The 12,504-nt window shown below is 46.9% G+C and overlaps 1 protein-coding gene across 24 annotated transcripts in view; it reads right to left on the reverse strand.

The window, feature by feature from the left end:
* The window catches only part of LMO7 (LIM domain 7), a 169,857-nt gene that overhangs the window by 105,469 nt on the left and 51,884 nt on the right, over positions 1–12,504 (reverse strand). For all 24 annotated transcript variants that reach the window (XM_087895542.1, XM_087895540.1, XM_087895534.1 and 21 more), the window contains one exon: positions 6,752–6,822. In XM_087895542.1, the coding sequence (XP_087751668.1) occupies positions 6,752–6,822 (71 nt within the window). The remainder of the gene's footprint in view (positions 1–6,751; positions 6,823–12,504) is intronic.

Raw genomic sequence — 12,504 nt, forward strand, 5'->3', positions numbered from 1 at the left:
AGATCCCAGTGTGTGAACAGCAGAAAAGCTAACCAATTTCTTCCCTAGTTTGACTCGGATTTTCAAAAATCCTCAGAATAAACCATCAGTGGCCAGATTCTCATAAGACTGTCTTTGAAGAGGCTTCAAACCTCTCCTAAAAATAGATTTTATTGAGACCCAAGTCAGTCCATTTTTGGTGCCTGCTCTGCTGATAATTATGCATAAGCACTTTTATTTAATGACTGGTGACTTATTACGACTGGTCTACTGGAGATCATTTCTATTAGATGGAACATTTATTGGCGATTATTTATTTCCCAGCTGTTAAGTAAAGAGCAGATATGAATCAGCTCCACTGACTTTAAGAACAGGAGTGGGAACCAGGATGCTCTGCTTTAAGCAAGGTTGAAGGACTGCTGGTTGATTCAATGCCCAAAACACTGGGATCAACTAGAAGTGAATTAGAATAGAATAGAATGGAATGGAATGGAATGGAATGGTGGAGTGGAGCGGAGCGGAGCGGAGCGGAGCGGAGCGGAACGGAACGGAACGGAACGGAACGGAACAGAACAGAACAGAACAGAACAGAATAGAATAGAATAGCAGAGTTGGAAGGGAAGTTGGAGTTCTAATCCAATACTGCTTAAGCAGGAAACCCTACACCATCACCTCCAATCCCATGGTACCCAAGAACAATTACCTCTTAAGTATCTATTCTTCTATGCAACGCAAGGTAAGGGAACAACTGGTTTTCCTTGATAGCTCAGCAATGACTAAGTGGTGCTAAGATCATCAATCAATCAATCAGAATAAAACTGGAATGGACACTGGTTGTCTTCTAGTCCAACCCCTTGCTCAAGAAGGAGACCCTATACAATTTCAGACAAGTGGCTGCCCATCTCTTCTTAAAAACCTCCAGTGATGAAGCAGCCATAATTTCTGAAGGCAAGCTGTTCCACTGACCAATTGTTCTCACTGTTAGGAAGGTTCTCCTTAATTCCAGCTTTTTTCCTCTTTTTGATTAGTTTCCATCCATTATTTCTTGTCTTGCCTTCTGGGGCTTTGGAAAAGCTGTAAAGCTAAGACCTGGTTATCTACGGGACCGCCTGCTACCACCAATAGCCTCCCACCGGCCGGTACGCTCTCATAGAGAGGGGCTCCTCCAGGTGCCATCAGCCAAACAATGTCGACTGGCGGCCCCCAGGGGGAGAGCCTTCTCTGTGGGGGTACCTACTCTCTGGAACGAGCTCCCTCCGGAGATACAGAGGATCCCGGATCTGCGCACCTTCCGTCGCGCGCTCAAGACTTTCTTATTTCATCAAGCTGGCCTGACCTAAGTCTTTCCCCTTTTTAAATGGAAATTTTAAATTTGGTTTTAAATTATTGGGGTTTTAAATTTGTTCAGCCAAATTATTTAATTCGTTTTAGTTTATTTTAAATTTTGTATCTATATGTTTTATTCTATAGCTGTTCACCGCCCTGAGTCCTTCGGGAGTAGGGCGGTATACAAATTCAATAAAAGTAAAAAGTAAAGTAAGTAAGTAAGGTGCCCCATCAAACAAAAAAACAAAGCAAACCATGCTTGTCTTTTATTTTCCTCCTCCCTTCATGTAATAAAAATAGATTGAAATCATTCCAAAGTCAGGAGGCAATGGCCAAGCCTTGCTGAAAACGTTTGCCAAGAAAAGTGCAGGGACGTGTCCAGGCAGTCTCTGGGAATCTGACACAACTGAATGGAAAAAAACCAAGAATATTAACATCCAGAATTTAGGGACATATTGATTCAGAAGTTGTGGGAACTCCATCACTGGACTTTTCAAGAAGAGATTGGAGGGCCATTTGTCCAGAGTGGCATATAGGGTCTCCTGAAAATAGGTTGACCTCTTCTTCTTTAGGTCTCCTGCTTGAGCAGGGGGTTGGACTAGAAGACTTCCTGTGCATTTTTTAATGCATCTTCCCAAAAATTCTTATTCCTTTTTCCTCGTTCCTTTTTTTAAAAAATTTCATTTTAAAGGGTAGCATCCAAATCAGAATATATTTTGCTTGCATGTGGGTGTTCGTTAGCATAAAATGCTAGCTTTGGAAAGAGATCTCCATCTGCCAAACATTGTATATTCTCACATTTCATTGCCTGCCAAAAACAATAAAAGCTACTTTAAAGTTGTTAAAATTCTCTGCCTATCGTTCTCCCTTTGGAGATCAGGATGGCCTTCAGCCTGTTGGCCTCTTGTAAGGCCTTGAAGATCTTGTTGTGTGTCCAGGACTGGGGGGCCAAAAGGTGTGCGGGGCCCCATATCCTGCCTATATTATCATCTTTAAACATTGTTTTCTTAGTTGCTTTATAATATTTATTTTTAGCCTAAGGATATTTATCCGTGTAGTAGGGCTGGGTTGCTATTATCCTTCTCATCTATCCTATTACCTTCTCCTATTTTTATCTTAACGATTTATCCATTTGTTTGTCTTTTATGATTTATGATTGTATCTTATGATTTATCACTTTGTGGTTTGTATGTACACAGATAGCTTATGTTTGTATGAACCCTGTATGTTTGAAAGCAATGAGAGCTTATGCACTGGAGATAAATTCCTAGTGTGTGCAATCACACTTTGCCAATTTTGAATTGAATTGAATTGAATTCTATTCTATTCTATTCTATTCTATTCTATTCTATTCTATTCTATTCTATTCTATTCTATTCTACTCTACTCTACTCTACTCTATTCTTATTCCTATTCTATTCTATTCTATTCTATTCTATTCTATTCTATTCTATTCTATTCTATTCTATTCTATTCTATTCTATTCTATTCTATTCTATTCCTATTATATTCTTTATTCTTTCCCTATCCCTATCCTATCCTATTCATTTTTGTACCATATTGTAGTTGTTTTTTTTTTTTTAAAAAAATTGATTTATATGCCGCCCTTCTCTGGAGACTCAGGGCGGTTTACAATGTGCTCAGCAATAGCCTTCATCCTTTTTGTATATTTATACAAAGTCAGCTTATTGCCCCCACAACTGGGTCCTCAATTTACCTACCTTAGAAAGGATGGAAGGCTGAGTCAACCTTGAGCCTTGGCGAGATTTGAACTTGCAGTAATTGCAGGCAGCTGGTCTTAATAACCAGCTTAATAACATGGTGCCTTAGACCACTGTACTACCAAGGCTCTTTTTTTTTTTTTAATTATTCAGCATTGTTCTCTGCCCAGAGTCAATTGTTTGAGATGGGTGGCTATAGAAAATAAACAAACACATAAACAAGAACTTAGAAGTTCAGTTTGGAGAAGTTCAGTTTTCAAAAAAGTTCAGTTTGGGAACAAGTGGGCACCACGCCAATATCAGAAAAAAAAATCCAGGAGAAACACCAACAGTGATACAGCCATGTTCTACAAGCAGCACCTGACACTGTTCCCTACACTGCCTTCACTTTAATGTAGATGGCAAGTGCCCCTTATGGAAGACCAAAGCAAAGATGGCGAGATATAATAAATGCAGACATGAAAAAATATCCAATTGGACTTGGATGATGCATCTGAGTGCAAAAGATGGTGTTTGTTGATCCAAAAAGTGGACCCTGCACTTGGTGGGAAAAATCATGATGATGAGGAGGAGGAGGAGGAGGGGGGGAGGAGGAGAAGGAGGAGGAGGAGGAGGAGGAGGAGAGGAGGAGAAGGAGGAGAAGAGGAGGAGGAGAATGAAGAGGAGAAGAAGAAGAGGAGGAGGAGGAGAAGAAGAAGAGGAGGAGGAGGAGGAGAAGAGGAGGAGGAGGAGGAGGAGGAGGGGAGGAGGAGGAGGAAGAAGAATAAGAGTAAGAATGGAAAGGTGGAAGACTCTCAGAAGGAATTATTCATGCTTTTGAAATTGTTTACTCTTTAAAATTGTCCCGCGTTCTATCGATACACTGAACGATGCACACAAGATCTCCACTTCCAGAAGGAGAAAATTAATAAAAGGAGGCAGGAAAGGCTGGAAGGAAACTTGCACTGGGAGACATTTATGCAGCCTTAGAACATATGAGGAGCATTGTCTGAATTATTATTTCAATAGCAAGATGGTTTGTCAAAACCAAAACCAAAGCAAAATAAACAAAAACAAAAGACTCCAGTTTCCGGGTTGCTGAGTTTCTGAAACCAGGGTGGTTTTATTTTTTACCAAAATAGCATTGCCAAACATGACACAGGGCAGAAATTTTTTAATAGGCAAGATTATCTAAAGGATGCTTTAAAATGACAGTTAATATTGCAGTGATCTGGATCAGCTAGTCCAGAAACCCAGTAGGGAATCCAGGGGAAAAAAAAATATGGCCACTTTTAGGAACTCCAGTTGGGCTCCCTTCCACATTCCCCTTCCCACCTCAAAGTTTTTTCTTCCTTCCAGTGTTTCCTCTTCAAATAAGTTTGCTAATTTAATTCAATTTCGAGACCTCCTGACTCCTTAACCAATCTGGACAGCTTACAATTAAAAGGCAACCACAACATACTGTATTTAGAAAAAGTCACAATCAACCAGAAGATTATACACTCCCAATAAAAACCCCAAATCATAGTGACTCCCCCAACCACCCTATCCCAAAGCCTGGGAGAATAACCGCATTTTTAACCATTTCTCACACAACATTTCTTGGGGGATAACATTGCAAAAAGCACATTCTTAGGTCCTACAATAGGGTGACAATATGGGTAGTCCTTGACTTATGACTGTTGCTAAGCAAAACCACTGTTAATTGAGTTTTGCCCCATTTTACAACTTTACTTGTCACCACGGTTAAGTGAACCACTGCAATTGTTAACTTAGGAATTGTTAAGTTAGGAACTGCTGCAACTGTTAAGTTCCTAAGTTAGGAACCGCTGCAATTGTTACGTCGAGTGAATCTTTGCTTCCCTGTTGACTTTGCTTGCCAGAAAGTTGCAAAAGGGGATCCCATGATCCCTGGATACCGCCACTGTCGTCGGTTGCCAAGTGTCTGAATTTTGATCATGTGACCAAAGGGATGCTGCAACGGTCATAAATGTAAAAAATGGTCATTTTTTTCAGTGATTTTTATAACTTTGAACGGTCACTCAATGATTTTGTTGTAAGTCAAGGACTTCCTGTATTTAATTGATGGCACTCAGAAGGTGCATTGACTCTCCCTGACTGATTGGCTAGGCCAGGGGTCTCCAACCTTAAACACTCAAAGAGCCATTTGGACCCGTTTCCCACAGAAAAGAAAACACCGGGAGCCACAAAACCTGGGTGGGCGTGACCAAGTCGATGTTACTCACTTCCACCAGTCACATGACCTCCCCCCAGCCACGCCTACCCAGCCGGTCATTAGGGCAGAGAATTGGTTGTTTAAAAACATCGGGAACCACAAAATCCTTTTGACATCTCTCTCTCCCTCCCTCCCACCTCTCTCCCCACTTCTCTTTCTGTATCTCTCTGTCTCTGCCCCGGCCACTTCTCCATCACCCACCATTGCCCTTACCTTCTCAGGCCAGGCAAGGAGTGACTGGGAGGGGAGGGTGAAGGGCGGGGCCAGCCAGTAGTGGGATCATCTGACAGGGAGCCACAACAGAGGGCTCAAAGAGCCAAATGCGGCTCCGGAACCGCAGGCTGCTGACACCTGGGCTACGCAAAAATACTTGGGGACAAGCCATCCTTCAGCCAGCTAAGCTAACTTGATTTTTTTTTCAATATAGCCATATACAGTAGAGTATAAACCAGTGGTGAAATGCAACCGGTTCGCACCAGTTCGGGGGAACCGATAGTGATAAAAACTACCGGTTCGGGCAAACCGGTAGTAAAAAAAAAAAGCTACCGGTTCCTCCGAACCAGTATTTCCGACGATCAGCTGTGCCGCACGATTTAAAATTGCTAGAAAGCAGGAAATCCTGTTTTCTAGTGAATCTAAATCGCGCGGCACAGCTGTTAACCCCCTCACTGTTCTACTTACCTTCCCAAGCTTTTTCCCGCGAAGTTTGCGTTTGGCCTGTACTGCACATGCGCACACATGCAGTGTGTGTTAGTGTACACGGCGCCTGCACATGTGCGCAGTGTGCATTTGGCGTGCACTGCGCACGTGTGGGCAGCAAATTGGTGGCAAACCAGGGAAGATTTCACCACTGGTATAAACCTATTTATAAGATACCAAAACACCATAAAAAGTCTCTCCGTCACGAAGGCAGAATTGCTTCTGCAGCTTCAGAGGAATTGACAATAGTATTAGTTCAACAGTAGGGGCTTTTCACAAAGACATCCTGGCCTTTTCTGGCTCAGAATCAGGGGTGAAATGCTCCCGGTTCGGACCAGATCACCTGATCCAGTAGCGATGGAGACAGGTGGTTCGGAGAACTGGTAGCAAAAATCCCTGCCCTCCCCCCCATGCCCAGCTGAGCCGCACAATCATCAGAGGCTTTTTTTTTTTTACTTTTAAAAGCATTTTTTCTACAACTTCAGCCAAAAAAATGCTTTTAAAAGTTTAAAAAAAAAAAAGCCTCTGATGATCACGCGGCTCGTCAAAGGCATTTAAAAGAAAAAAAGGGTTTTTTCTTTTAAATGCTCAGGCGATCCCAGCTGAGTTCCCTGATCAGGGAACTCAGCTTGGATCGTCAGAGCCTTTTGAAAGCATTTTTTTACAACCTCTTAGCCAAAGAGGTTGTAGAAAAAATGGTTTTAAAAGTAAAAAAAAAAAAATGGCCACACCCACCTTGCCCCCCCGCCAAGCCACGCCCACAGAACCGGTAGTAACAAATTTTAGATTTCACCCTGCTCAGAATACTTACTCGCAAAGAAGGATCCCATTTTCTAAAGCAGCGCGAAAACTCTTGCTTCCGAAACTTTTCCCGGTAACCGCCTGCGAAGGAAAACATAACAATCATGAGCAACCTCATGGAAAAATTAGACATATCAATGGGTAACTTTCAAGAGGGCGCATCTATGCCCGCTTTGAAGAGCAGGAAACATCTTCTTTTCAACCATGACCTTGTGAAGGAGCCGGGTATGATGCTGTTATAGGTGCTCAGAGAAAATCCAAAGTGGAAGAACAGCCCAACTCCTGCAGTTTTGTACCTTAAGAGATTTTTGGTCTCAACCAGTTTGAGATCAAAAGTCTCTCTGATGTCTGGATGGAGCAGACGTCAAAGTCAAACAAAGCATTGGTTAGGGAAGCTCCCACTCATGAGTATGGAGACCTTTGCTGGAGAAGGGATGTGATGGCAAAGTGTTTTTGATGGCTTCCTCAAGCAAGGAGTCATCTCTCACGCTGATGAGTTAGGACAGTGATGGTCAACCTTTTTGCCATTGCAGGGGGAGTGTGGGGGGGTCACACACACATGTGCCCACACCCATAATTCTATGCCCCCTGCCCCCGTGCATGCGTGTGTGATCCCCCCTCGCTCCCCCTGCTTTTGGCACAAGGTGGGCCCAGTAGGCCCGTTTTTCGTTCTCCCCAGGCTCCAGAGCCTTTCTAGGAGTCTGGGGAGGGCAAAAAAGACATTCCCCACCCCCATGGACGCCCTCCGGAGGCTGGAAACAGCCTGTTTCCCAACTTCCGGTGGGCCTAGAAGGCCCGAAAATTAGCTGTCCAGCGTGCAGATGCGCACTGGAGTTGAGCTCACGTGCCCACCGATATGGCTCCGGGTGCCACCTGTGGCATGCGTGCTATAGGTTCGCCATCACGGAGTTAGGGTGTCACATTTAAATTAAACCACATTCTAGAAGTATAATGGGAGTAATTTGGATCATAAATTACTGCAAGGTTTCTCCAAGAGAAGGTCACACATTGACCCTCCCCCCCTCCATCCTATTGATTTCCACCGGCATCTGGCCATGCAGTTTATTTTACCTCAGTTTACCGATCTTGGAAGAATGGAAGGCCGAGTCAACCTTAACCTAGTCAGGTTCGAACTCCTGGCTGTGCCCAGAGTTAGCTTGCAATACTGCATTTTAACCACTGCCTCGCCACGGATTAAATGTTGGACACCTAAATGCTCCTTGAAATTATGATTGCACAGATCGAAACATTAGAGACAGAGAGACCGTTTGTTCAGAGGAAAGGGTATTGATTAAATAATCGTGAAAATGCGAAGCCATTGGGAATGGGCCGTGGTGGCGCAGTGGTTAGAATGCAGTGTTGCAGGATGACTTTGTCCACAGCCAGGAGTTCGATTCTCACTGGCTCAAGGTTGACTCAGTCTTCCATCCTTCCGAGGTTGGTAAAATGAGGACCCAGATTGTTGGGGACAATATGCTGATTCTGTAAACCACTTAGAGAGAGGGCTGTAAAGCACTGTGAAGCGGTGTATTCCCCCTTCTCGCAGATGTGGCCCTCCTCACTATCGAGGGCCCACCTCAAGGAAGGGTTTTGGGACCCAGAGAGGTGGCATGTGAAAACGAGGGGATTGAGGGGTTTTTTAACAAAATTTTTAGTCAAATTTTTAAGGGGTCCTAGGGAGGGGGAGGGTCAGATTGGAATTCGGGCTGTGGGTATGGGGGATAACCCACAAGGGGGAGGGTCGGGTCTGGCAGTGAAGCGTGGTGTGGGGGATGGAGGGCCCGGGATCGAGGGGGGGGTTAGAGCTTGTCCGGATAGTTTTTTGAACATCAGTACTGTAGGTAGGAGGGGTAGATATGGCGGGAGCAGGGGGCCATATCGTGTTAGGGGAGTGCGCACTCGCTGTCTACGAGCGGTGGCGTGCTCCGGCCCCCAAGGCTCTACTCGCTCCTCAGGTTGCATAGACCCTCAGGACCCAGGCCTTCGGCTGATGCTGTGCAATGCCAGGTCCGTAGTAAATAAAGCCCCCCTCATCTGTGATCTTGTTCAGGAGGGGGGTGCGGACCTGGCAGGTATTACGGAGACCTGGTTGGGCCAGGAGGGGGGGGTTCCCCTCATTGAAATGTGCCCGCCAGGTTTCCAAGCATTCCATCAGCCGAGGTCACAGGGGAGGGGCGGGGGGGTAGCGGTTATCATTAAAGAAGGTCTGAGACCGAGGGAGGCCACTGTTCCTCAGACGGCCGGCTGTGAATCCCTTTTTGTGAAATGGGGTCATGGGGTTCAGATGGGTTTGCTGATCACGTACCTGGCTCCCTGCCACGTGGCAACAGCGTTGCCCGAGCTACTCAACGTCATCGCCGCGGTGGCGGTTGATACCCCTAAGCTTATGGTTATGGGGGATTTCAACCTGCCGTCCGTGGGTGAGACGTCAGAGATGGCTCGGGAGTTCATGGCTTCCATGACAGCTATGGACCTGACCCAGTTAATTCATGGCCCTACCCACACAGGGGGAAACACGCTGGATCTGGTTTTTGTCTCTGGACAGTGGTTGAGGGATCTTGATATAGGGGATATAGTTACTGAACCCTGGTCATGGTCAGATCACTCTCTCCTTCGTCTCGACTTTCAAACCGCTGCACCCCGCCGCAGGGAGGCGGAGCCGGTCAGATGGTTCCGCCCCAGGCGCCTGATGGAACCTGACAGATTCCAGACGGAGCTTGGGCCATTTCCTGAGGTTCTGGCACACGCCTCGACTGGAGACCTGGTGGCCGCCTGGGATAGGGCGGCTGCTGGTGCTCTGGATCGGGTCGTGCCTTTGCGGCCTCTGACCCGGCGCCGATCTCAATTGGCTCCTTGGTTTACCGAGGAGCTGAGGGAGTTGAAGCGCCGGAAAAGACGCCTAGAGAGTAGTTGGAGGGCCAGTCTTCTTGAATCTGACCGGACACTAGTAAGATCCCACATTAGGAATTACTTAGTGGCGATAAAAGCAGCGAAATGTAGTTATTTTGCTGCTCTTATTGCGTCATCAGATAATCGCCCGGCCGCCCTCTTTAGGGTGACCCGCTCCCTGCTCCACCAGGAAGCGCGGGAGGACCCCTTGGAGGGTAGAGCCGAGGATTTTGTTCAGTATCTGTATGACAAAATCACTCAGATTCGGGAAGATTTGGACTCCGACTGGGTAGTCTCAGGGGGAGAGACAGGGGCAGGTCTTGAGAATGTTATCTGGGATGAGTTTGATCCTGTGACCCCTGAGGACGTGGACAGGATTCTGGGTAGACTGAACGCGACCACTTGTTTATTGGACCCGTGTCCTTCCTGGTTAGTACTGGCTTCCCGGGAAGTGACACGAGGCTGGCTCCAGGGGATTATAAACGCTTCGCTGAGTGAGGGTGACTTTCCCGCCGCCTTGAAAGAGGCGGTGGTGAGGCCTCTCCTCAAGAAGCCTTCCCTGGACCCGGCAATGTTGGTAAATTATCGTCCGGTCTCCAATCTTCGCTTTGTTGCGAAGGTTGTTGAGAGTGTGGTCGCGCAACAGCTCCCCCAGCACCTGGATGAAACGACGTATCTGGATCCGTTCCAGTCGGGCTTCAGGCCCGGGTACAGCACGGAAACGGCATTGGTCGCGTTGGTTGATGATCTCTGGAGGGCTCGGGACAGGGGGTGCTCCTCTGTCCTGGTCCTGTTAGATCTCTCAGCGGCTTTTGATACCATCGACCATGGTATCATGCTGCACCGGTTGGAAGAGTTGGGGGTGGGAGGCACTGTGTTGCGGTGGTTCTCCTCCTTTCTCTCTGACCGGTCGCAGTCTGTGTTGACAGGGGGACAGAGGTCGACCCCGAGGCCCCTCATATGTGGGGTGCCGCAAGGGTCGGTCCTCTCGCCTCTCCTGTTCAACATTTATGTGAAGCCGCTGGGCGAGATCATCCGTGGTTTCGGGGTGGAGTACCATCAGTACGCTGACGACACCCAGCTGTACATCTCCACCCCGGATCACCCCAACGATGCCCTTGAAGTGATGTCCCGGTGCCTGGAGGCCGTACGGATCTGGATGGGGAGGAACAGGCTCAGGCTCAACCCATCCAAGACTGAGTGGCTGTGGTTTCCGACGTCCCGATATAGTCAGTTGACGCCATCACTGACTATTGGGGGCGAATCATTGGCCCCCACGGAGAGGGCTCGCAACTTGGGCGTCCTCCTGGACTCACGGCTGTCTTTAGAAGAGCACTTGACGGCCGTGACCGGGAGGATTTTTCATCAGGTTCGCCTGATTCGCCAGTTGCGTCCCTTTCTGGATCGGGACTCTTTACGCACGGTCACTCATGCCCTTGTCACCTCCCGCCTGGACTATTGCAACGCTCTCTACATGGGGCTCCCCTTGAGGAGCACCCGGAGGCTCCAACTGGCGCAGAGTGCGGCCGCGCGGGTGGTAATGGGAGCGACATGGCGTTCCCATGTAACACCTCTCCTGCGCGAGCTGCACTGGCTCCCGGTGGTCTTCCGGGTGCGCTTCAAGGTTTTGGTTACCACCTTTAAAGCGCTCCATGGCTTAGGACCCGGGTACTTGCGGGACCGCCTACTACCACCAATAGCCTCCCACCGGCCGGTACGCTCCCATAGAGAGGGGCTCCTCCGGGTGCCGTCAGCCAAACAATGCCGACTGGCGGCCCCCAGAGGGAGAGCCTTCTCTGTGGGGGCACCTACTATCTGGAACGAGCTCCCCCCAGAGATACGGAGGATCCCGGATCTGCGCACCTTCCGCCGCGCCTTAAAGACCTTACTATTTCACCAGGCCGGCCTGGCCTAATTTTCCCCCTCTTTTATAAAAGATTTTTAAAATTTTAAATATTTTTTAGTATTTATATATTCAATTTTAAATTGGTTTTAAAAGTTTGGGGTTTTAAATTTGTCGGGGCCAAAATTATTTAATTTGATTTTATTCTATTTTTTAAATTTTGTATTGTATGTGTTTTTATTGTTTGGCTGTGCACCGCCCTGAGTCCTTCGGGAGTAGGGCGGTATAGAAATCTAATAAATAAAAATAAATAATAAATAAAAAATAAATAATAAGTGTTATTGCTATTTCTTCCCCAGCATCAATTTTTCCACCAGCAGAAGAAATGGCTTGATGTAGCCCTTGATGTCCACAAAGCTATGGCTCTCTAATCCCAGGGGCATTGTCGGAAAGCAAAATCACGGTCAAACCAAGGCCCAAACACACAATACACTTGCACACAACTCACAAAGGATAAAGTGGCCTCAAGGGAACTTCCAACTCCATAGATTTCTAGAAAAACCATTCGTGAAACAGTGTGGCCATTGAAACATCTAGGCCATGCAAACCATCAGCTGTCTTTAACGGTTAATAACATGGAATTCATATATTCTCACCAAAAGAGGAGCAAATGATCTGATATTTACTGCTCCTTAATTTGAAACTGCAGGTAGGGATACGGTGGCTCGGTGGCTAAGATGCTGAGCTTGTCGATTGAAAGGTCAACAGTTCAGCAGTTCGAATCCCTAGTGCCGCATAACTGAGTGAGCTCCTGTTACTTGAGCCAGATTCTGCCAACCTAGCAGTTTGAAAGCACATAAAAAATGCAAGTAGAAAAATAAGGACCACCTTTGGTGGGAAGGTAACAGAGTTCCGTATGCCTTTGGCGTTTAGTCATGGCGGCTACATGACCACGGAGACGTCTTCGGACAGTGCTGGCTCTTCAGCTTTGAAACGGAGATGAGCACCGCCCCCTAGAGTCGGGAAGGACT

The sequence above is a fragment of the Pantherophis guttatus genome, chromosome 5 (genome assembly GCF_059756535.1).
Source record: "Pantherophis guttatus breed Tessera chromosome 5, ASM5975653v1, whole genome shotgun sequence".
NCBI lineage: Eukaryota > Metazoa > Chordata > Lepidosauria > Squamata > Colubridae > Pantherophis > Pantherophis guttatus.